Below are 25,558 nucleotides of genomic sequence, written 5' to 3'. Positions count from 1 at the left end.
TTTTTTCAGACAAGGCTCTATAAGCCTTTTCAGAAAATATCTAGTCTGACTGTGCTCTCTGCTTGGAGTGTGAAAAATATTTCAAAATCATAAAGCAAATAAACATGTGTTCAGAATAGCAATTATTCACATCTGTCTCCCTAGGCAGAAGCTTACCTCATAGCTGTTAACACTCTTCACATGTACTGAACCTCTAGGCAAGGTGAACTGTAAAGCCGCTAAGAAAAATCCAACAACTACTTGTCCAATGATCCCCAACAGATATTTTTTTCTTTTAGGGACTTTTAAGAAAGAGCACCTTAAGAAAGAGCAAGAGTCAACAAGGAGGCAATTTTCTTGTAGGAGACATGTTCATCCACTCTCAATTATTCCAGAATACATGAGCTTTAGTTACAGATTAACAGATTATTTTTCTAACGGCCATCCTCACAAACCCCACCTGAGACCCTTCTGCCTCTGACCCAATCACCAGACGTAATGAGTCTGCCACTGGACTTACACATGGATTGTGTTGATGCTGCGAAGAATGCTCACTATCTCCTAGATGCACTGATGCTGACAGGGCTGAGAGGCGTACATGCTTCCTTCAGTAAGGTGAGCAATTCTGACTGAGTTAGAAAGCAGGTCTATTGAGTGAGTAGGTGCCATTTTTGCCTAACTGTTATTCTGACTAACTGGGCTTCAAGGAATATGAATCTGTTGTTTAAATTTTAGAAGGTGTAACAAACATTAGTCTGTGAATTAATGAAATTTAGGAGCAATCTGTTGGGGGTTTTTCCACTTCCTGAAAATGCCTTTTGGATTAATGACATGTTTCCCCAACACCTTTGCCTTAAAATCCTGGCCTGTTGTTCTCACATGTGGCCACTGAAGAGCTATTCAGTTAGCCAAGCCTCATACACATCAGTTCACCAGACCCAAGTCCTAGATGGACGGAGGCCAGGGAAGCAATTGTTATTTTGCTAGTATCTCCTTTTCCAAAAGACAACAAATCCATCCATATAATAACTATCAAAACTTGCATTTGCAGCTGATCAAAGGGCAATCTACAGAATGGTACTGCCCTGTATACCCTTTGCTATTTATTTACAAATGCCTCACCCCTTAGCTGTCTGCACATCCAAAAAGGAAGAACTAAAAAGAACCACAAGAATGTGGTTGGCAGCAGCAATGTTTCTGGAGTAATTTATTGCAGTGAAGGAGAGTTTTTGTGTGCACCAAACAGTGGTTTTGTGTCTAAAGAGTATTGTCAGCAGTGCTCTATTGGGAATTAAGTTGCTAAATTAAATTCAGCATTTCCCATTCCCTGGCATTTTCTTTTCTTGAATACACTGGCACAGTCTCATTTCCAGTATCTGATCCAACAATCCCTAACAGACACTGCTGGGGAGATAATATGAAATTCTTTACATAAGCAAGAAAGATATATTTGCAATAATTTTCCAAAACACAGCCACTGAACAGGAGTGCCTCCATCCCCAGTAACAGAGTTACTGATGTAGGGAAAAGATGGTTTGGATTTACTTCATTGCACAACGCTAGTTTCATTTACAAAGAAAAGCAGAGAGATCCCCCTGCATTAAGAGATCTTCTCCTGGCAGGATACCAAACTTGTAAAGATGTTTTCCCAAAGGATCCACACAGTTAATGCCAAACTAAAACTATAACATTTCGTTTAAAAATACAGGGCTAAGTGCCTCTAGATTAAGAGCAGGAGGAAAAAAGGTGGCTACAAAGAGGAATGTGATAAAGAAAAGAGAAATAGAAAAGAGGATATTATAAAAGCAGCAGTCATAGGAAAACAGTCTTCAAACTAAATAATTACATTTCATGCTCACACACTACCTACATCTCAATGAGAAAAAAAAATCCAAGCATCTCCTACAGGCAAAGGAAAGCATCTATACTTTTCAAGTCCCTGTTTGCCTTTGTTCTATGCACACTTGTGACCAGAGAAAACTGAAAAAAAATAAATCTTTTTTTAAAATTGCATATAGCAGCTTCTCCCTTAAATATTTGCTGACCTGACCTACGCTGGTGATTCTCTTTGCTCTGCACTTACATAAGAGGCTGTAGTTTGTTCCCAAAGGTGAAGGAAGGCACTGGCAGGGTGAGAATGAATGATAGCACCAACACGTGTAGCTCCATTGCTGCTGCTCCTTTCCCTTCCCAGGATGGCTCTGGTGGGTGCCTAGAAAGTTTTACAGCCTTCCCAAGTGAGAGGCTGGCAAGCGTCTCTTCCTCAAAGAAAAATGCTCATGATTACTTCCTGACTTTGCCAGTTTCTCCTTTGCTGACAAAGAACAACACTATGGGAACACACAATGATTCTTTGCTGGGGTTCGCTGCAAGAGCAGATTTATCACTCTTGGACTTTTTCTCCTACAGGCAGTTTCCCCTGTATCTTCAGTCCAAGGGAAGTGATGACAATGCCAGTGGTCACAGAGCTTTTCCAAAACCCAAACCTGGCTCCTTAGCTTCTCTTATTAGTAGTAAAGTATGCTGAAGTGGCTTTTCCTTCTGGCATTTGCTTCCAAAGTGCCGGTGGCTTACAAAATCTGGGTTCAGTCCAGCAGCGATGTCCCAGTAGGTTTGATTGGTTTGGTGTCCTGATCCACTTCACAGGGCAATATATAACCCAGCTCTGAGGACAGGAGCTCCCACAGAGAAGTCCACCTCCCTGAGGACCCACAAAATTCCCAGCTTCTTTCAGCAATGGGTAGAGATTTCCATTAACTCTCACTGCACACCCGAAGTCATCCTCCCTCCATCAACCTCCACCTTTCTCCTGGCAGGAGTCTCTCTTACACACACTCACTTCGAAAGCAGCAGCTCTTCTATCCCCTGCACAACAGACCAACAAAACTTTCTTCTTGCCTTTCTCAGGTCTGCCTTTCATTCACATGCTCTCTTGTTTCTTCCTTGCTGACAGTCAGAAATCCCTCCCACCAGCCATGCCCAACCCTGAGGAGAGGAAGGGGAGGGGGGAACTCAGCAGAAGAGTAGCAGGAATAATTTCATTTTGCTGATCAAAAGGCAATTCTTTTGCAGGACCCACTGCCAACTCCCAAAGCTATGCAATCCCTCCAGCCCCCAAAGACAGGTCGAAAAGAGTCACAGAGATCCAAGCTTTCCTGCACATCTAGAACAGATAAGGCAGCTCACAACTCTTCCAAGAAAAATTCTGATGTGCGTGTGTGTGTGTGTGTGTGAAGGCTGACAGGGACAGGCAGGAAGAACACTTTAATGGCTGGAGGGTTAATAGGTATGCAAGTGCCTTGCTCACAAATCCTGTTATTTAGTGCATTGTTTGCTGAAGTGCATATGAGGGGTGAGGCAAGATTAAAACTATAATTAAAATAATACATAAATCTGGATCCAAGGGGAAAAATCATTCCAAAATAACTGGGCAAAGTGAAGGAGAGAAGGGATTAGACTAATTAGTTATTTGCCCTCTCCTAGTTAATTGCCCTCCTGCAAAATAAAACTAAACGAGCAGTGGGGTTTGATGGGAGTTAGATTTGTGTGGGAGAGGGAAGCTGTGTTTTATTGGGAGTTGACCTCTGCTGGCTCAGGGGTACGGCTGTTACTTAATTTTATTTTTGTCCTTGTAACTTGTGGCTGGGGTGCCTTGAGGTCCCGTTTTATTATTGTATAAATCCAAATAAACAACACAGCGGCCTTCTGCTGTTCCCGTTCAGCATGTTTCTCACTACCTCACATTTCTTTTTCCTCAAACTTTGCTCTATGGCCAAGCACTCTTTCGAACTTTTATTTTAGTTCGTACTTGGCAAGTGGAAAACATACCCCACCTGCACTAGACATTTTGGTTTGGCCCGAATATGAAGTTTAACTCAAAGTCACGAGCGCATTTTATCTATTTAGTCTGGAATGGTTTTGAGAGTAGGACTCGCTCAGGAAATGGAGTATTAAGACTGACTTCTAGTTCATTGATTCCCATCAAACGCAGCTCACTAGGGACTAAATCGTGTTGCCATCCAAGGACTGTTAACTAGCCAGTGTGAAATAAGTTGGTAAGTCTCAGTACAGTTCCCAAGTGGACTAGTGTTACTCCCCACCCCACAAAAAAAAAAAAAAAAAAAAAAAGCATCACAAGTGGCACTAATTGCTCTGCTGTTGTCAGTCTCAGCAGATGTGCTGAGGATTAAATGGGCTAAAAAGACTGAACTCCCTGCTTACCCCTAGAGATGGTTCCACCAGATGGGGCTGAGGTGCATTAGCTGGTACAAGACGAGGTGAGAAGAGCAGACAAGAAGTGTGAGAGCGCTGCAGTAACAAACACCCAAGGGAGGAGTTGGCTGAGAAAAGCTGCCTTTCCAAAAGGGGGAAGGAATCAATGAGGGAGAGGGAGATGAACAGACTGGTTCCCAGCAAAGGACTGACCTTCTGCACAAGAGAGAGGGAGAAGGAGAGCAATGAGGAGTGCAGGAAGACAGAGGGAGAGTCTGTTCCAGTGAGACTTCCAGCCTCAGCTGGTTCAGCAGTGTATCCAAGAATGTGTGTGACTAGGTGAAAGAAACCAGACTTTGGAATTAATGCACCAGAGGAAGACTGGAACCCCACTGGGCCAAGTGCTGAACACACTGTAAGAAACAGTCCCTGCCTCAAAGAGTTTATGGAAATGTGATATGAGAAGAGTTTATATTCGCTGGATTGAACTCACACCAAAACCAGCTTCACTAGATACTCCCCACCACCCACCTGTACTTCTCCAGAGGAACAACGGGTTACCCAGCTCTTTCAGTAAAGATAGAATCTTTTTGTGAGCAAGTAGGCAGAAGCTTTTGAATGACCCTGAAACTCAAACTCTCTAGTGCATGGTGTGTGAAATCCAGAGTTCAGCTACGGTAAGAAAATGGGGGCCACTGGGAAATGCTCCTAGCCCTAATTATATCTTTGAGGAATGCAACTTGCATTTGTTGTGTAGATAGTCTTGTTATTACTGCTCTTGTAGGCATAAAGCTTGCAGCGGCACTTAGAAAATAAAAATATGCAGGGCTCCTGCCTCAGGAAGAGCAAAGTGATGGCATGTGGGCACTGCACATGTAGCTGAATTTGGAGTAACATATTAATAGTCTAGGGCAGTTTTTCCAAACTTGAGATGCTGCTTGGATAGGGAAAGCCCCTGCCGGGCTGGGCCAGTTTGTTTACCTGCCGCGTCCGCAGGTCCGGCCGATCACAGCTCCCAGTGGCTGCAGTTCGCTTCTCCAGGCCAATGGGGGCTGCTGGAAGCGGCGCAGGCTGAGGGATGTGTTGGCCGCCCTTTGCGAGGAGAAAGATGTTCCAAATCTCAAAGCCAATAGCCTCAGCCTGGGATCTGAAATTCATATCGGTTCCTCTGGCTCATGCATCACCAGTATAACAGATTCTTCATGAAAAATCTTCCTTGAGTTACACCTCTGCAGCACCAATAAGAACATAAGATTGGCCAAATTGGGTCAGGCCAATGATCCATCTGGCCCAGTATAAAATCACAGAACTGGAATGGACCTCGAGAGGTCATCTAGTCCAGTTCCCTGCACTCATGGCATGACTAAGTATTATCTTGACTATCCCTGACAGGTGTTTGTCTAACCTGCTCTTAAAAAGTATCCTGCCTTCTGACAGTGGCTGGTGGCAAATACTTGAAACGGAATAAACAGAACACGCCAATTAGCAAGTGATCCATCCCCTGTCATCCAGTCCCAGATTCTGGTAGTCAGAGGCTTAGGGATATGCAGAACATGGGGTTGTATCCCTAATCATCTTGGCTAATAGCCAATGATGGGCCTATTCTCCATGAATTTATCTAATTTTTTTTTAACCCAATTATACTTTTGGCCTTCATAACATCCCCTGGCAATGAGTTCCACAGGGTGACTGTGCACTGTGTGAAGAAGTATTTCCCTATGTTTGTTTTAAACCTGCTGCCAATTAATTTCATTGGGTGACCCCTAGTTCTTGTTATGTGAAAGGGTAAATAACACTTCCTTATTCACTTTCTCCACAACACTCATGATTTTATAATCGTATATCATATCCCCACTTAGTCGTCTCTTTTCTAAGTTGAACATTCCCAGTCATTTTAATCTCTCCTCCTGTGGAAGCTGTTCTATACCCCTAATCGTTGTTGTCCTTTGCTGTACTTTTTCCAATTCTAATATATCTTTTCTGAGATGGGGTGACCAGAACTGCACACGGTATTCAAGGTGTGGACATAAAATGGATGTATATATATATATATATATATATTTTCTGTCTTCTGATTTTCTATCAGTGCTGACATAGCCTGTGCTCAGTTAAACCTTTGCTGCCAAACTGTCTTTATTAAGGTCCCATTTACAAGTGTTTAATTTATTACCATGAGTAATCCCATTCATTTCAGCAGAGGTATTCATGGTAGCAAAGTTAACCATCCAACTGTTTGCAGAATCAGGGCCTATGAGTGAATGAGTACAAATTAGACCATTATGAAACTGCACCTGATCAGGGCATCACACTCCTGCAACTGGTGCTTAGTAAACAATTCTGGTGATGATGCACAAAAATCAGACTTCAGTTCACTCTCACCTGCGCTGTTCTGCAGGTTTAAACGGAGTTGAAAGCAATGAAGCCTTATTTTAGTCACGGAAGAGAGCAGCTCTGATTCTGAATACAAACGGGGCAGATCTGAGGAGCAGAAGGTGCCTGCACACTGCTTGGTTAACTCACTAGCTCAGGAAGGATCAATGCCACTTCAGAATCTCTTTTCAGGTCCTTGCCTCAGGGCACAATTTATTGGTTAAAGAGAAAACAAACAAAAACACCAAAATAAAGTTGTTTCCCCTGTCCAACATGGGCTATAGTTCCTAAAGGCTTTTCCCTCACCTCTCTCAGCCCTTCCAGGACCTTGCCCTGTCATAGAAATTCCTGCAGGAGCCCACCGGCTCCCTGCAGTTCTCACCCTCCAGGCCTTCTATCTGTGAGTCACATAATAGCTGAGTTCTTTCACCTACAGTTCTCTAGCTCAACTGATCCCTTGCTAGCCTTTACACAGACTAGGGCCCTGGTTTTTAAAGGTATTTAGACATAGCTGTGCTTAGCCCTGCAATGCTTAACTTATTTAAGAGCCTAAATCTCATTTTCAAAAGGGATTTAGGTGCTTAGGAGCATAAATCACACCGACTTTAAAACTCGGAGCCTGGTACGCTTCAAGCTATCACATGACACCTACCCCACAACCTCAGCTGGAAGGCAACTGATCAGTTACAGGTGGGGCTGTACCCATAAGCCCTTAAAGAGGCCAGCCACTCTATGCAAGCACCATTTTTAGAAAGTCACTTTTCTGGAGCAGAATCACACTTCAATGGTTAACAAAAAACATTGGCTGGATATTCCACAACCTAATGAAGTCTGAACTTTACTCCCTTCGCTTTGCTATGGGTCCCATCCCTTCATGAGCCTGGAAAGAATTGCATTGTCCTTTTGACTAAGGAAAAACATTCACAGCTTTGCAGGACATGAGGTACAAGAAATGTTTTACTCCTAGGGTTGTGAAAAATGGAGAGAGACAGCAATTGCAATGCTCTAAACCAATTTACCCTCTAACCCAATTTAAAAATATAGAGACAAAGTTCAGTTTGTGGACTATATACTTTTTAGTGGGTAGCTCCCTCTTGTGTATTTGGAAGGTACATGCAGCTTACAAGAATGGATTCAGTTCTTTAGGGCAGTGGTCTCTGAAGTGGGGTGCGCAAGACGATCCATTGGGGGGCATGGCAGGAGGAGTGCCACCGGAGGGGGAAGGGCGGACGAAGAAGGGAGGGAACGAGCAAGAGGGGAAGCTGCCCCCTCCTCCCCCGCAGGCAGGGCCACCCGGAACGCAGGGGCTTTAGGGGCTGCAGGGCACTGGGCTAAGGAGCCCCTGGGACTCTGGCCTGCAGCTCTAAAGCCCCACACCCCTACCTTGAGCACCTTCCCACACCCTAACTCCCTCCCAGGCCCCACACTCCTACCTTGAGCGCCTTCCTGCACCCTAACTCCCTCCCAGCCCTCACACCCTAGCTCCCTCCCAGACCTCGCACCCCACCCTGAGCGCCTTCCCACACCCCAGCTCCCTCCCAGACCCCGCACCCCACCCTGAGCGCTCTCCCGCACCCTAACTCCCTCCCAGACCGCACACCCCACCCTGAGCCCCCTCTTGCACCCTAACTCCCTCCCAGCCCCCGCACCCCACCCTGAGCGCCCTCCCGCACCCTAACCCTAATCCAGACCTTCAAATCGCTGTATCACAAAGTGTTAAACTAAGATTTTCAGAAATAATGAAGCATATTCAATCACATTGCTCTCACTAAAAATATTAATAATTCTTTTTGGGAGAGCAAAAATTTTTTTGTACTGTTAATAAATAAAATACAATAAAAATTATTTTAAAAATATTGTTTATTTCATCTTTATCTCATCCTTTTTTAATTTTTATTTTTTGTATGCTTTTTATAATGTACATAATATATTACTACGTATAATTTATACATAAATAAATATACATATATTGGGGGTGCATGCTCAAAAATGTTTACTGATAGGGGTGTGCTATCAAGAAAGTTTGGAGACCACTGATTTAGGGAGTCAGTTATTTCCAACAAACATGAAAAGGGAACAGTGGCCCCCAGTGGACAGACACAAGGGCAGAGGAGAGGAGAGGAAGAACCAAAAGAGGAATTATTCTAGCTGCAAGTTTATCTTCCCAATTCAGACCTCAAGTAACTGGTGCAGCCTGAATAGCCTCTAGACTGATTTTCGTAGATGGCAGGTAGTGTACATAGGTTGATGGTTAAGGTTATCCTCTGATCTACAGAGTGTGGCTATTCCCTGTAGGGTTGTCTGGGAAGAGAAGGTGATGCTACGATGGAGAAAGCCCTGGTTTAAACACCCAAGGTTTGGGCCATTAATGTTATCGAACATGAAGCCAATTCTATAAACCTTACATTAGTAGCCTATGACTACACAGCAAAGACTATGGGGATACTTCCATAAATAAAGAGTTGAATAAGGATTTCAAGAATGGACTTAACTTAGGAAACAGGTGTGAAAGATGAATGTCTGAAATCCAATACATTGTATATCAAGTCTCTTGAATGTTTTCGGTTTTTACTGTCTTCTAGCACAATTGTTTGCTAAAAATATCATCTACTGGCACAAAGTATAGTAACCCTGGAAAGTGGTAACAGATTACAATATGGGCTGATAAACAGTATATATACGTATGCAAACGGGGAACTGAAAAACCCCCTACAAGCTTTGATACCCAGCTATTTAATCTTGACTATCAAATAGAGGAAACATGGTACAGTGTACAGCATGCTGGACTTAAAACTCTACCCTCAACTCTACCATTGACTCATTATGTGACGTTGGGCAAATCACTTATCCTGTCTGTGTTTACTCGTTGGTAAAATGAGAACAGTGATACTTATCCACCTTTGTAAAGCTCTTTAAGATGTATAAATGAAACATGCTTTATAAACGGTAAGCATTATTCCCATGTTCTTGTCTCCTGTAATATTTATACTTATGGTCATTTGATAATTGCTCAGTCTGTGATGCTTTTCCCTCCAGTTTTGACTTACCGTATATTGTATGACTTAACTTATATCTGCTTATTAACTGATTCAATCTTGTTAATAAGCAATCAGATATGTAAAAATAAATAAGGACTGGAGCACAGTAAGTAGTGTAATATCACAATGTTACTTACAGAAAAGCAGGGTTTGGTTTGGCCACGGAATCCAGCATTTCCAGGATGGTTGTGATGATTTATACTGCCATCTGCTGATAGAAATGTGGTCAGTTTTAACAGATAGGAAAAACTGCTCCCATAGATTCAAACAATAAAATTATTTTAATATACTGTGGATGAGAATTGTTTATATCTTTATAAATGTTTATTAAAACAAATTTAAAGGAAAAGCCTATTCTTATTTTATTTTTAAAAAATTCTTAGTGAATTTAGTGCTTTCAGGAGGCCCCAGATAGCCATTATTAAAAACTATACAGGCTGGAAAAAACACAAGATAGGCAGCTGCCCCCCCATAATAACCTGGTACTAGTATCAGTGCATCTCAGTCCTGATCCCTCTAAATTTTGTCTCCATGACTTTCTCCCCTGCAGCTTCTGCCATGTGGAACCACCTTCATGGATCTGACTCATTGGCTTTCCAACACTTCAAATCTCATTATTTACTCCCCTCCTTTACACTTTTCATTTCTCCTTCTCCGTTATTATATTTTATTCAACTCAATAATGTATTTTGAGATGAAGCGTAAATTTTTTCAAAAGCACCTATTTTCAAGAGACAGACCTCAGGAGCCTAAATGAGAGTGCCTTAAGCACTTAAGAAAATGTTACCCAAAAATCTACATAAATGATCCTCCATAATATAAAATTGCATCATACTGTATTTATGCCAGTATGATTCATACATAGCTAAGGGCTGTAAATTTTAGACATGGGCCCAGATCCTCAAAGGTATTTAGAAGTCAGGAGCCAAAATACCTAGGATCTGAGCCTTGGTCTCTAGATGTCAGCAATATTCTGTAATCACACCCTGTAAATTTGCCCCAGGAATTTGATCATGTCAGCCTAAATCTTTCTTAGCTTTGTGTTTTAAACAACACTTCTTATTTACACCAGGAACATAAGAACGGCCATACTAGCTCAAACCAAAGGTCTATCTAGCCCAGTATCCTGTCTTCTGACAGTGGCCAATGCCAGGTGCCCCAGAGGGAATGAACAGAACAGATAATCATCAAGTGATTCATCCCGTTGCCCATTCCCAGATTCTGGCAAACAAAGGCTGGGGACACCATCCCTGCCCAGCCTGGCTAACAGCCACTGATGAACTGATCCTCCATGAACTTATCTAGTTCTTTTTTGAATCCTGTTATTGTCTTGGCCTTCACAACATCCTCTGGTGGGGAGTTCCACAGGTTGACTGTGTGTTATGTGAAAACAGATCAGAACACTGGGAAATGTGCCAGTAAAAATTGCAGACCCAGCTGTTGCTTTAAAAAACAAATCATGTGCCTGGCACTGAGTCTAAGCAGTTTTCCCAATATGCTTTTCCAGTCCCTACATAGAGTCTGTTTATTGCTTTTATGACACTCGATGTTTTCTCAACAGTTGTTTGTTTTCCAAACAGGTTACAATGCCGCCTTTCCCAGCCTAACCCACTGCACTGACTGATAGACCCGAGAAACGGACAAATCCTAGATTTGAGATCCAAATCCCCCTTACTTCAACTGAAATTTGGGATACTTTTTGGGTGCCCACATTCTGCACAGACAAGAGACTCACTGGCAACTTGTTAAGAGCCCAAAAACCAAACTCAAGTACATTAAATGGAATAGGTCAAAATCACCCTGATCTGAGCCAGCCCACTTCATAGTGCTGATTTGGTTGGGCTACACATGCGTATTAAAGAAAGCAGGACAATTACTGAACTCCACAGACCACACTCTGGGACAGTCTCCATTGTAAAAGACTGACATCGGAAACGTAGGCCCATGACATGGAGGCAGCAGAACACTGTTGTAAGCTAGACACAGAAACATTCCTAGGAAAATTCTTTACCATTTTCAGTTGACATTTCATTTAGATGGACATTCTCCACCCAGTGCTATTGACTACACTAGTGATATAGATAGCACTGAGCCCCCAAACCCTCTTCACACCAGCTTCACCCCTTGGCTCCACCAACCCCTCTAGCCCTCCACCCCATAACAGGGCCACAGCTGGCTGCGGGAGGAGCCCTCAGCTTCCACTCTGCAGAGGGCAGGTTGCTGTGTGTTTTAATTACCCTCCCCGCCCACACCCAGCATATCACTTGCTCTTCTTTCACCTCCTCCCCCCATCCCTTCCCTTTCCACACCTGTTCCATCTTCCCCCTCTATCCCATCCCTGTCCCTCTTCCCCCAGCCCCCATCCCTTCCCCCTCTTCCCATCCCTGCCCCTTCTTCTCCCAACCCCCATCCCTGCCCCCTCTTCCCCCATCCCTTCCCCCTCTACCCCGTCCCTGCCCCCATCCCATCCCCCCTCTTCCATCCTGCCCCTGCTCTCCCTAACCCCAGCCCTCCCTTAACCCTCTCCCTTCCCTCTACCCATCCCTCCCTCTTCCCCAGCCCCACCCTGCATCCAGCATTTCCCCCTCTACCCGTTCCTGCCCCATCCCCCATCCCTCCCCCTCTTCTCCAACCCCCATCCCGCCCCTCTTTCCATTCCTGCCATCCCATCCTTCCCGTCTTCCCACAGCCCTGCCCATCTTCCCCAGCCCCCGCGGGGCCGAAGCGGAAACGACTGCGGGCGGGGCGGAAGGCGGCGCTGGGCCGTGGGACTCGGGCACCGACCCGCGGCGATGCTGCAGCTGCGGACGCGGTGGAGGAGGGACCCGCGTGAACGGGGCCCCGCCGGGGCGGCGGAGCTGCGGTGCCGGCCGCAAGCCGACGTGCACTTCAGCTCCCCGCCCGGGCACTCGCTGCCGCCCCGCCAGAACCCTGCGGCCCCTCTAGCGTCGCAACCCGACCGCGGCGGCCGCCTCAAGGAGGTACTTTGTGTTCCGGGTGCGGGCCGGCGGCCGGCCCCGCTGAGGCCTCGCGGGTGGCAAAGCGGGGACCAACCGAGCCCGCCCCGCTTGGCCCAGCAGCGACCGCTTGGGGCGCCTCCCCCGGCCGGGGCCGGGGCCGGGCCGCCTGTGGGCTTCGCGCGCGCCTCCCCCGGGGCCGCCGCCGCCTCCGGGGCCAGACGCAGCCGGGAGGGGTCTGCCGTTTGTTCAGAACGCCCCGCTCACTTTCAGTGAGAGAAACCAGGCCCCCAGCACCTGCTGTTCGCCTCTGCGGAGAGGCCAGGGGAAGGTTTCAGTACCTGGGCTGGGCTCCGTTCCTCCTCTCCAGCTCCTCGCGCTGTAAATGCTGCTCGTCTGTTTCTTCTCCAGCCATCGGAGCCTTTGTTCCCGAGAGTGACTGCAGTGATGTGCTTTCACAGCCTCGTGTGCAAATCATGCACCGGGCTCTTAAGGAATTCGAGGAAGTAGTTACTTTCTCATCTTCCTGATTCCCAGAACTGAACCCAATCTCTGAGAACAAGGTTTGGGAACCCAGACCACAGTAAGAAATGTAAATGTAGTGTTTGTTCTGTTGACAGGGGCAGAGGTAGTAAACCCAGACTGCTTTAGAAGTGAGAGGCCAGCTAGAATATCAAATCTTTTAAAGGCAATAGTGGAGGTCCCATTGCTTGAGATAGAGAGAGGCCAGGAAGAGATAATAGGGAGCAACCTCCTGACCCCTGCTAGACGATTACAATAACTTGTTAGGTCTTTGCCTCTCAGATCTCTAACGCTGGTCGTGGTAGATAGGAGCTATAGCATAACTCTGTTCAGTACCTCCTAAACTGTATAACAGTATGAGTCTGTCAAGAAGTTTCAAACATTAATATGTAATTAGAGTAATATAAACCCTGGCTCTCTTTTTGATTTAGCCTGGAACTATAGAGCAGGCAGTAAATGAGATTCGTGTTGTTGTAATGCCCACTGAAGATGGAGAGGTGCAAAGTGTATGGCTGCTAACAGAGTAAGTAATGGTACTAATAGACAAATGGAACTTTTCTTAGCTTTTCAGGACAAGATGTTTCTCCTGGATCTGCACACTTATTAAAAATGCTCTTGCTAGCTCTGTGAAACTCAAGTAATTGGAGTAAAGCTTTCTTGTGCAAATCTTATAGAAAATCATGTCTGCAGTACACAGTTGATCCAGCAACATTTATCTTAAAGTTTTTATTGCATGTTTTATATATTGATGTACTGACTCATTGTTTGTAAAATGCTTTTACAAATCACTTACAATCCCGTTTTTCAGTATGTCCTGAACTCTCCTCTGGCCCACCCTCTGATTTATTTACAAATACAATTGCTTCATTTACCTGCTTTCTTTTTATGATCAATTTAAACCTGGTAAATGTCTTAGTTCTAGAATGCAGTATAGCTGTGCCCAATAAAAGATATTAGCTCACCCACCTTGTGTTTTAGTACTGGAATAGAGTATATCATAGACTTGGCTTTAGCAAAAGCCCAAGCCATTAATTGTTTGAGTGAAAGGGATTTCCAAGCTTGGTAAGACTCCAAAATTAGTCCCATGTCCTATTAAACACAAATTATTGCAGCCTGTATTTTAATATTCCATATCACTCCTAAACTCTGGTGGGAGGGACCAAAAGGTAGCTCTGTGGTTAGCTCCAGGGTTCCTCAGTTCCAGGAACTTCAGAGAGCAATGAAAGTTGTCAATTTCAGTCCTGTGCCTGCTAATAAGATCTGAACTGGCAGAAGGTCCTTAAGAGGTAAGCAGCTGCAGTGCAGGCATGCTTTGGGTAGCTACCCAGCCTATGAATTAGGACTAGTTCTTTTATTTATTTTTTAAAGAGGGGAGCACTTTTGGCCTAGTCAGCTTTACTTTAACAGTGTCTCTCTTTAAAGCATCATACAAATTTTTTTGTTTTATCTGAAAACAACACCAACACTACCATCTACTAAAGCTGCATTTTAATGCACTGTTTTGAATCCTCTAAAGAGTCAGTGCCTTCTCAGTGGTGATTGAGGGTGAAAGGCCTAGTCCACTTGAGACTGCTACAATAGTTAAGTACTAAAGAGCCAGACTGAAGAGGCACTGGTGTGCTGGAGGCAATTGTTTCTCTTATGCATACAGAAACACGACCCATGGTCACTGGTTCTTCCAGCAAAACAGTAAGCAGTATTAGAATTCTTTGGCTTTCATTGTAAAAGTTCTAGATTTGTGCAAACATTAAAAATTACAAACTGATTATATATTCATCTGAAGCTTCTTCCTTAATCTTTAAAACTTTGTTAGTAGTTTTTCCTATATTCTGTGTATTTGAAACATGCTTTCAGATTCTTGTCAATCCTATATAAAAATAGGAATGAATGGGAAATACAGCATCACCATTTTAATTTTCTACAGAACAATACTGCTGTTGCTACTGTATTAGTCAACCTAATACATGCTTTAGTCAAACTACTACAAGGAGGGTAGAACATTCACAGTGTTTACTGTTTTCTTACCAGAGTTGACCACTGGAACAATGAGAAGGAGCGTCTGGTTCTTATCACTGATTGGTCCCTTCTGATCTGTAAATATGACTTCATCAGCTTGCAGTGCCAGCAGGTTACTAGAATATCACTCAGCGCAGTTGACACTATTTCTGTTGGAGAATTTGAGTTCCCACCTAAATCACTGAATAAGTAAGTTTTTTGTTTTTTTTTTTTAGTTTAATGATACTGCTAATGTTAAGGCTATTAGTCTATCATTAGCCATATATCAAGTTTGATAGCCTTTCCATTTATTTGTATTAGTAAAGGGTTTTGATTTTGCTATAATTAAAGAAATGAAATTGGTTGATCAGCAGGGAGGCAAAATTTAAGTTACCATTTAGACTGAAAACAGTTTACTCCTGAAATTTTTTTTTTAATAACATGGACTATACTGTATTTTGGGGAATGTCTTTGTAAGCGGTCCAGTACTTTTATTTTAATTGTTCAGTGTTAGCATATTAGAAACTTGTAAGTAAATCTGATTATGTTGAGTCTTACGCTAGATCATATACTAGGATGTATTAGGCTGCATGAATATAAATATGGAAGACTTGCATGTTTAATTTTAATAAACTTAATCTTTCATACAACTTGTCATTTAAACAATCTTTACTTAATTTGGGAGCTGGTATAAATAACTGATTTTCAAGGTGTTTATTATAAACTATGCTGATACACCTCTACCCCGATATAACGCCACCCGATATAACACGAATTCAGATATAATGCAGTAAAGCAGCGCTCCAGCGGATCAAATCAAGTTCACTATAATGCAGCTTCACCTATAACGTGGTAGGATTTTTTGGCTCCCGAGGACAGCATTATATCGAGGTAGAGGCGTATTTGTTTAGAGACTACTTATTACTATCTAAGAAACAAATGTTAATTCTAAAATGGACTTTTTAGTTTTCATTAAAGGTGTTCAGAAATGTTTCCAAAAAAGCAAATTAACCTGTAAAGAGCTTCAAGGCCTACTCTATCAAATATGTGGTGTCTTCAAATTTGGTAGGCGAGAAGGCACTGGTATTCGAATTCAATGGGATAAGCAAAGCCGTGCATCCTTTATAAACCGATGGAATCCATGGTCAACAAATGTGCCCTATGCTACTTTTACGGAACATCCAATGGCAAATGCTGATGAGAAGATTGCATCCCTTTGCCAAGTAAGGAAGTTTTCTACACTGTGTTAGATATACAGATTATATCTAATACAGATTTCTATACTGTATTAGATATAAACCACATTGATTTAAGCTGAATTCAGTTCTTAAAAGTTTACCTTCTTTTGAAAGTGACTTGATGGAAGCAGAGAATAAATGTAAAGAGACTGGCAAAGCTTTTTCTATCCTCTCCATCTATTTCAGTAGGGTAGTGCGTCTGCTTGCCTGTTGCTAGAAGTCAGGCAAGTCTTGTTGACTCTTCAAATCATGTTCATATAGTGAAAATGAGGTTGCAATGATTTCCAAACTTCCAAAAAACCTGAAGCTGAAAGAGGAAAATGTTTCCTTATAAACAGGTAGAGTTTTATCAACCACCTTTCCTGAGAAGAGGTCTAGGCTTTACCTGGAGTATTTGTATCTTGTCATTCTAGAAGAATCCTAGTAAATTGTGTAGTTACAAAATGTATACCCTGTCCTATGCATAAACATGTTTCGGTGGCTCTTGGTTGTGTTGGTTTTTTTGTTTTGTTTTTAAAAGAGCCCTTCAGGTGAAAGTTTATTTACCCTAAGACAATCAGTTGTGGACACAGTTGTAAAGCTAAGCATTTAATATTATAAAAATTACCGTTATAGCTGATCTTTGTGCAAACATCTCATATTTAGGAAAGCATGTTCTCATTTGCAACTACTTGCATCAGTAAATGCTAGCATGTGGAATTTATTATAGGATGTATGTAGTCTTATGTATAACAATTACAACTTCATATACTTGTCAGTAATCTTCTGTTTCAGTAGCAGTGGCTCTTTTCTGTATAATTCTGCCTTTGTAAGCAAACTAGCAACAGCTTTTCAAATAATGGGAAAACGTTAAGCTGATTTTAAATAGACCCTGCTCTACTTTTGACAATATTTTTCCCTCCCCTTAGTTGGAAAGCTTTAAGACTCAGTTAATCCAAGCTGTGAAGAAGGCCCATAAAGAGTGTCCGTTGCCAGGGAAGGCCAATGGAGTGCTAGTGCTGGAGCGTCCTCTTCTTATTGAAACTTACGTGGGACTGATGTCTTTCATCAACAATGAGGCCAAGCTTGGCTACTCCATGACAAGAGGCAAAATTGGATTTTAAATTCACTGTAATCAGTCCACTTAAAGGGAAAGTGATTTGAGATTAGTATCATGGGAAAAGAGTTGGGAGAACTCAGTACATGGCAGAAAAGAACAAAAATGAATAAAATATCTGGATAAGAGGGATTGGTTAATTGCAGAATGAATGACTTTCACAGAACAGTCACTACTGTTATGAAGCTCAGAGATGGCTAAGTCAGCTGTTGAGTTCAGGTGGTCACGGGTTAGTTGCTTTCTTAGATTTAACTTAGTGTCACTGTTTGTATGCAAGTCTAGTGAGCAATGATATTTCCTCTTACATTTCTAGCTAAAGGTCTTTCCTTACTAAGTGAAACTTATCTGTGACAAATATTCCATATCAGTATCCAATGTAGATACGTTGCATGTTCATGCTATATAGCTATATTTACATAAGGATTCAATTGCAATGAAATCATTTCATGTGCACTTGAGACTGATTTTTTTTTATTGGCTAAGGTACTAATGTCTAGACTACAGTAATCTCAGGAATTTAATTCCGTGTCAAGAATTTTTAAAGAACTGTCATTCTTTAGCAAAGACAGCTAATTTGGTCAAAACTAGAGTGTTATGCCTTCTCCTAACCAGTGTAATTGAACAATTACTTTGTAAGTTGATGGTTTGAGTAAATGTCACCTGTCTCTTTTAAATAGCTATCAAACCTGAATCTCTGTAATTTGCAGGTTTACCTTATTTATGGCTTCTCTTTGCAGACATCTTAAGGATATCTTTGCCTTCCTATGAAGTTACTTTTAATGCAACATGGGAATGGTAGTTTTATAATTAAAAAGGGAATTCTACTTTGAGTAGCTTTATTTCCTTACCAAAAAAGTGTATTTTGTTTTTGTGTTTTCATTAACAAATAGATGGACCAGATTAGAATAGCACCAATGTAAGGTTTTTATAACTGATGTGGCCATGTAGTTGTTAGAGAGGGGAAGCTTTAGTCATAGTATTGTGTTCAGTCTTATGTAATCTTCCATTTAAGTTTGTAGAAAGTAAATTCAGTAGTACAGCTAAATACAGCCGTATACAAAGATACTGAACAGAACTACAGCATGAGATTACTGTGACAAGTTTCACTGTAGATGAATCCTTTATACAGGCTCTTAATATACAGCTTTATCAGAAGCATTTTTCTGCCCCTCAAGATGTTAGTGATATGCTGTGCAGCAGTGGAATTGGTATGTTAAAATATTTACCTTTTAACTTGAAATAAACTGTATGTATGTTTTTTGAATGCATCTCTGGAATGCAACCAGCTGCATGTTCTTGTCAATATGGGCTCTTTTCTAAGACACCAGTGTCTAGCTTTTGTTAATTTTGCAGTAAAGATAAATTTAACCATCTTTGTTCTCTGGTTTTTAACTGGTAGAACACTAAATGTTGTAAAAGCAGGAATATAAACCCTCATGCTCTCAGTCATAAACCAAGCACAAACTGGTAAGGAGTAGAAGAAAAAAAAAAATCTGTAGTAAGCAATTTATCAGGGCATCTGTTGTACCTTCCTTTGAAGCATCTGGTGTTGACCAAGATAGACCACCTCCTCTCCCCAATCTTTACACACACCTTCCATTCCATCCAATTTGATACTCCACATTTCTTTGAGTAAGTCTCTTTAAAACAGCTTATGTGAATCCTGTCCCCTATGGTGGTCTCTTTCCACAACTAAAGCAGGTTGAGTGAGGAGGAGACTTATGGTAAGAATCTCACCTGTCCTTTTTTCAAATGCTATTCTACACAATCTTCTAATTTAGAGGAAGACCATTCAGGCTGTGACATACCAGCTTAACATTTTAGTTGGTAAAGAAAACTGGTTTTCACACAGTTGCACTTGATGACTTCACCACTTACTCACTGCTAAAATGATAATAAAATAACTGCCTCATCAGAACCGCAGTGACTGATTCCTTCCAAGTATTCAGGGTCTAACAACTTGAAGAATTAAATATGGAATTAAATGCAAATAGAGCACTGATTGTACTGAGTGACCTAAATGCAAAGACTGATCTATGAACTTGTATACTACTCTATGAAAATAGCTGGAAAATTGCCTTTTCCTTCTTGAACTTTGTGTCCTTGGGGTATGAGGATTGATGTACAATGGTATGCAGTTAGTCACTGTCCACTTGAAATCAAGGTGACAGCAATAGTGATTTGTACATGTGCATTTCAAACCTCAGTTCCAGCTCAGAACATTAATATAGAGGATTCTACACTTATTTAAGATAGTGCTGGGTTGATAGATTGTAGACACTACCAGAAGCTATCAAAATGTTTATTGACATTTATACAAATTAAATAAACTTCCATACACTACTTACAAACATACCATTTTAGAAAATATTTTGACAGAAGTTCAAAATAAGGTTTAAGTCTTTGAACCCTAAAACTTCATAAAATCCCGACTGCTAGTTTCCACAATTTTAGTTGCAAAAACCAAAGAGAGCTCTTTCTAAATTACTTTGTCAAACACTTCATTCAAGGGACTATCACAGTACTTCACCCAAGGGAGTCTTCTTACACTCCCCCAAACATAAGATTTGCTATTAGTACAAAATCTCTTCCTATTGAACGAGGGCCTGCCCGTTCTTATCTGTTCCATATAGATATAGCAGCATTTTTTCCCCAAAGATCTATTTGCAAGGTAGGCTTTTCTAGTCTTGGGGGCAGAAGGAGGGGTTCCTTTATCATCAGCTCTTATTTTACCTCTTCTCTTTCCAAATAGCACATGCAAAAGTTATCCTTACTCAAAAGTGCCATGGAGTCCCCACTAGAGTGCCAGCAAAGCGAGAGGACTTGCAAGTCATCTGCAGATACAAATTAAAAAAATAAGTAGCAAGAAAATCAAGAGTTACAATAATTCTGTTCCAGAAATCTCTTCCTACTGGGAGTAGTTTAGTAATTTCAGAGATAAGAGGCTTGAGTGAGCAGAATTTTGTACTGTACGTACCATTGTAGTTGAGCTTGTCCATATTTTAATGGAAGTAAATATCACAAAATTGATCACCATTGCAAAGATCTGCAACCAGACACTACAGGTAGTAGCTCTTCCATGGAAGAGCATGTTAAGCCAAGAAGCATGCAATAGGTTATATTCACTATAATACTGAACTTGCAAGTAGAAAAGAGATTTGTAAAGCAATTAGCCAGCTAATATTACAGTCCACTGGAAGATCTTACTGTGTACCTGCATATTGGAAGAGAGGAAAGGATAGATAGGAACCTTAACTCTGCCTTTTTGGAGTAGATCTAAGATTCAGATTTCATGTTACTTTTTGTGGTGCTTTTGGAATTTTAATGTTTAAAGTACCCAGAAGTATGGTAGGCACTATACAGTTCTTATTTTGGGATTTGGTATACCGGACAGCTACAGTGTGCATTAAAATTAATTGATATGAAAGCAAAGCCTTAAAGTGTTTCTATTTACATGTCAATAAATTACCATGCTAGGGCAATAACTGAATTACCTTAGATGTAAGCTGTGTGCCATTCTTCCCATAATCTCTTAAATGCAGGGAATATGTGACTAAGCACCCAAAATGTTTGATCAATTCAAGCAGTCAAAACATCACTATTTATCACTAATAGTACAATAATTTATTTATATTAAACAAACTAATGATTCTGACTTGCAGCAGTAGTTTTAGGTGGCCTTACCTTCCATTGGTACCTGTACTGACACGCACCCTGCTGGGGACCAAAGGTACACTTTGCTATTCCCAGTGCATATGGCAAGTCGAGGTTGACGTGGATCCCACTGGAACAGCTGAATAGCATACAACTGCTCCAAGACTACAAACAGTTTCAACTTTTGAACATCCCAGATCCAGATGGCATTAGGAATGTTATCTGTTAGAAATGGCCAGGGAAATGGTTAGAATACTGTAAGGAACACACTATATGCAATGTCATTGCAATATCTCACATTAAATGGGCTTCACTACCAATAACCTATCTACATTATTGCTTCCAGCATTGGTGCAGAAAAGTCTGGGCAACTAGCACTGATGAGTCATAACTTTACAAGACACTTAACTCATTATCCCTTTAAGAAATGGTGAAAGGTGACATCACTCTGAATATGTCCAGAGGGCTTGCAGTCTTAAGAATGGACAGCAGTACCCTGGCAGTATGCCTTCCTTGGGGAAATTGCCACTACAACAAAAAGAGTAATTCAATCTATAGAATTTTCCTTCACTGGCTTTTCTAAAACTATATAGAGATGCGATTATTCATGGGTTGTGTCATGTGAACATTTCTCAGCTAGGAACTGGATTAAGACCCCACCTTTCCACCAGTTTCATAAGATTTTTTTTTTCCTTTGATTGATAACACCTTAGCACCAGGGAATGCTACAAGGGAAAAGGTTACATAAAAAGTCCAGAACTCCCACAGTTCTTGCTAATGCAAAAATTAATTAATATTTTGAAAAATTCTGAAAATGACTTTTGTGCAGGAAGGGGAAAAGAGATGGATTTTAGTTAAGATTATGGATACAATATATGAGCTAAGGTAAATATGAAGGGAGATTATTTAGCACATGGTACTTAAAGCCAAGGCTATGAGTTCATGCAGCAATTAAGAGCTGGTCCCACAGCTTACTGGTTTATGCTAAAGGTTGAATTCCCTCTGTGTACAGTGTTAGTCTCAATCCCAACTGGGGCTTCTAGCTGCAGCCAGAATACAAATAATTCACAATTAAGTAATTTACTTGTTTATTTATAGCAGAAACAACAAAATCTAGATAATACCAACAGGGTTTCTCCTTAAAATATAGCCCACGAGGTACTAACCATTTTTGGTTGCCAAAAAACAGTTATCTGGACTAAATGCCAGCATTCCAATTCCTATTCTGGGATTTGCCCGATCAGTAACCGGTTTGACAGACTGTAAAGTAACTGGTACCTGGGAAATGTCATCTGAAATTTGAAATAAACACACTTTAATAAGCAAGTCCATACAGACATGGCAGTAATATTTCTAACTTAGAACAGTTCTCTCTGAAATGATAGGAAAATAGTAATATATTGCACTTCTGTAAGATGTTCCATCCAAAGACTTTACAAACTTTGTCTTAACATACCTGTCAGATAGTATTTCTCCTTTCTACAGAAGGAAGAACAGGTACACAGAAGAGTCTGAGAGAAAGCTATGAATACAATCAAGATTTCCTAACTCCAACCCATATTTTATAACATCTCACATATTAACACCCATGTAAGGCAAGGGAATAATGAAGTTGAACTAGTTAGTGATTGTTCAGCACTATAATAGTATATGCTGATATTTGACACTCAGATATCAGTAGTATTAAAGAGATCACGGACTGTTGTCTGAAAAAGTAAAGATGTTGAATTTTTTAATATTTCTAATTTAAGTTCAGAACTCGTTAGAGAAAAGTAATGTACCGTTCCTGATGTAGCGACCCATTTCTCCGCCTGACCATACAAAAAGGCAGGGTTTCTATCCTCAATACAGGCAGCTAGAGAGGCTTTGGGTTGACACATCTTCTGAACTTTTTTTTTAAATGTGGAAATTCTCATTGATTGAAGCCTCCTACAATAAAGAGGACTATCTACTCTGCATTATCTGCAGCGGTTAATATAATTCTACACAAGTATCATCACTGTTGCAGAGACTTAAACCAGCCAAAAATCACCCTGTTCTGAGGCACATTTTGCACAAATAAAATAACATTGGGAAGGGGTGGGGGTTGTCTATCATGTCTACCCACACTCACCTCCAAAACTTTGCCATGCCTCTCCTGGAGCCCTTCATTGCCCTTAAGTTAAGATCTTCACCTTTAGCCCCATTCTGCAACCATCATCCTTTCTAGCTGAGGAAAACATGTCCTTTGAGGTCTTGCATTTAATTGAATGGGTTTTGCCCCTGCCTTCAGAGGCAAAGTGTGCTATAATGTTGATTTACAAGGCTTAAATTTTTACAGTACAGGTATTCTAAAGTGGTTCGTTTTAGTTTGCTTACATTTACTCTTTGTGCTGAAGAGAGAACTGGCTTGCGCTCTGGCTGGAGGGAAGGCAAGGCTCTCTGTTTCAACTCTTGCGGATTTCTCCGTTTCCTTGTATACAATCTGCACAGGAGGAGGAGAAGCCAGTTTCACAAAAGGGCCTAGCAAGATTTGAACCTAGTGTATTGAGCCCTCCACATCCCATGCGAAAATGGGCACTAAGGCACATTCATTTTAAAATTTACACAGTGTTTCTCAATGCTCCTTGCTGTTGTACATGGAGCAGGCAGATTTGGGCATGGAAATGCTGAATTTTGAGACCTGCTGGTGCCCATATTTGAAAATTGGGCCCACAATCAGAAAAAGCAATTGTGTACTACAGAAATGGACAGTGTATGGAACTTCAAAGAACCCAATTGTTGTCATCTGAGAGCCAATGTAAAATGAGTCAAACAGAATGCACCTTCCCACCTCTTACCAACTGAAAGTGAATTTGGTAATATAACTGCAATCTTGAGTACAGCAGGACATGTTTTTTTTCTTTTAATACATGCAATATTTCATTCCATGCCATTGAAAAACTACTGCAAACAAGCAGTGTTAATGGGATAATGCTAAAGCAGGGGCAGTCAACCTATGGCACACGTGCTGAAGGCGGCACGCGAGCTGATTTTCAGTGACACTCTCACTGCCCGGGTCCTGGCCACCAGTCCAGGGGGCTCTGCATTTTAATGTAATTTTAAATGAAGCTTCTTAAACATTTTAAAAACCTTATTTACTTTACATACAATAGTTTAGTTATATATTATAGACTTATAGAAAGATCTTCTGAAAACGTTAAAATGTATTACTGGCACGTGAAACCTTAAATTAGAGTGAATAAATGAAGACTCAGCACACCACTGCTGAAAGGTTGCCAACTCCTGTGCTCAAGGAAACAGTGATGAAATGCTAACAATGTGACTAAATTAGAGCTCCCAATCTAACTGTATCAGCAGGAGCTCTCATCTTTCCAGTAGAAAAAGACTGAACTATTTCATTTGTTTTTCATTCCACCTCTCAATTCTAGATTTTTATTCTTCATTCTCAATTTGAAGGATAACTAATACGTTTGGGTGCTGCAGCACTTAGTCTGGCAGCCAGATTTATATCTAGAATGCTTGAGTCACATTGACCAGAAGAGACAATAAAGAGAAATAATGAAGATAGCTACCACAGAACCAGAATTGTTTTCTAGCAAGGAGACATTTTACTTAAGCATATTCTGCCTGGCAGATTCCTTGATAAGCAACAATGATAAATAAAATTAAAAAAAAATCATAAGTCTAAGTCTGCACACCACAAACACTGATCCTTAACATAACATATTATGTCAGACCTGCTCTGTCCCTTCTGTTGGACATGTAATATTACAACCAATGGAAATTCTTCCTCACAAGGGGTAGGGACAGAGAGAGCCTGTGATTTTGAAGTAGAATACACAGTTATCTCCCTGCTGATAACTGTAAAAAACTGGCCACAGACTCTTCACATGTGCAAGGATTAAAAACAGACTGTGACAAACATTTACAGAAAATGCTCATTAAGTGAACTAGATTTGCCTATACAAATGAGATTAGGTGTGATCATAACACTTCAAATCAAATCCAACACTATTCACATACTGCAAATTGTATAGTGCTGATATACACAAAATTCTCATTCATGTTCAGCTTCCGAGCACTTGGGTACACCACCACATGCAAACCCAGTCTGTAAAAACAGCCACCACCTCTACCAGAAGATATTAGTACTTAGCAATAAGTATCCATGACTCCCTTACAGAGAGAAAAGTGGAATAGAGGGGAAAAGAAAAGAAAAGAGAAGTCACTGAAAGAAGTCAACTAAAAATGATTTTCCTTATTTTTCAATATTTTCATTCAGTTTCCTTAGCAGCATTTACAGATCAGCAGGAAAGCAGGACTTCAGTCAAAGTAAAAAAGCTTTTACCAAAGATAGCATCAAACAGACTGCTGCTAATGATCCTGTGGGTCCCCATTATATACTTACTATCTTTGGATTAGCAATGGTCACAGGGTGTTCAAACTCTGTAATCTTCTTCCAAGTTACATGGTTCAGGATACGCACCTATTTCAAGGAAAGTGTAGTAAGAGGGG

At 41.3% G+C, this 25,558-nt stretch overlaps 3 protein-coding genes across 3 annotated transcripts in view; 1 reads left to right on the top strand and 2 right to left on the bottom strand.

The window, feature by feature from the left end:
- Positions 1-2,654, bottom strand: part of MEGF6 (multiple EGF like domains 6) — a 233,632-nt gene extending 230,978 nt beyond the window's left edge. The window contains exon 1 of the mRNA XM_032763797.2: positions 2,063-2,654. Coding sequence (XP_032619688.1) covers positions 2,063-2,148 — 86 coding nt within the window. The 5' untranslated portion in view covers positions 2,149-2,654. The remainder of the gene's footprint in view (positions 1-2,062) is intronic.
- Positions 2,655-12,391: 9,737 nt separating this feature from the next.
- TPRG1L (tumor protein p63 regulated 1 like) lies at positions 12,392-18,780 on the top strand. The gene is given in 6 exon segments (XM_032763806.2): positions 12,392-12,526; positions 12,528-12,596; positions 13,510-13,601; positions 15,107-15,283; positions 16,143-16,296; positions 17,220-18,780. Coding segments are annotated over 6 exon segments (822 nt in total). The 3' UTR covers positions 17,415-18,780.
- A 915-nt stretch (positions 18,781-19,695) lies between these two features.
- WRAP73 (WD repeat containing, antisense to TP73) overlaps positions 19,696-25,558 on the bottom strand; it is a 28,380-nt gene continuing 22,517 nt past the window's right edge. Inside the window, exons 8-12 of the mRNA XM_032763803.2 lie at positions 25,452-25,529; positions 23,420-23,525; positions 22,228-22,353; positions 21,092-21,283; positions 19,696-20,241 (exon numbers count right to left, since the gene is read on the bottom strand). Of these exons, the coding sequence (XP_032619694.1) occupies positions 20,132-20,241; positions 21,092-21,283; positions 22,228-22,353; positions 23,420-23,525; positions 25,452-25,529 (612 nt within the window). The 3' untranslated portion in view covers positions 19,696-20,131. The remainder of the gene's footprint in view (positions 20,242-21,091; positions 21,284-22,227; positions 22,354-23,419; positions 23,526-25,451; positions 25,530-25,558) is intronic.

Source organism: Chelonoidis abingdonii, chromosome 23 (assembly GCF_003597395.2).
Source record: "Chelonoidis abingdonii isolate Lonesome George chromosome 23, CheloAbing_2.0, whole genome shotgun sequence".
Taxonomy (NCBI): domain Eukaryota; kingdom Metazoa; phylum Chordata; order Testudines; family Testudinidae; genus Chelonoidis; species Chelonoidis abingdonii.
The sequence above is the reverse complement of the archived record's forward strand: the minus strand, read 5'-3'. Positions and strand labels throughout refer to the sequence as shown.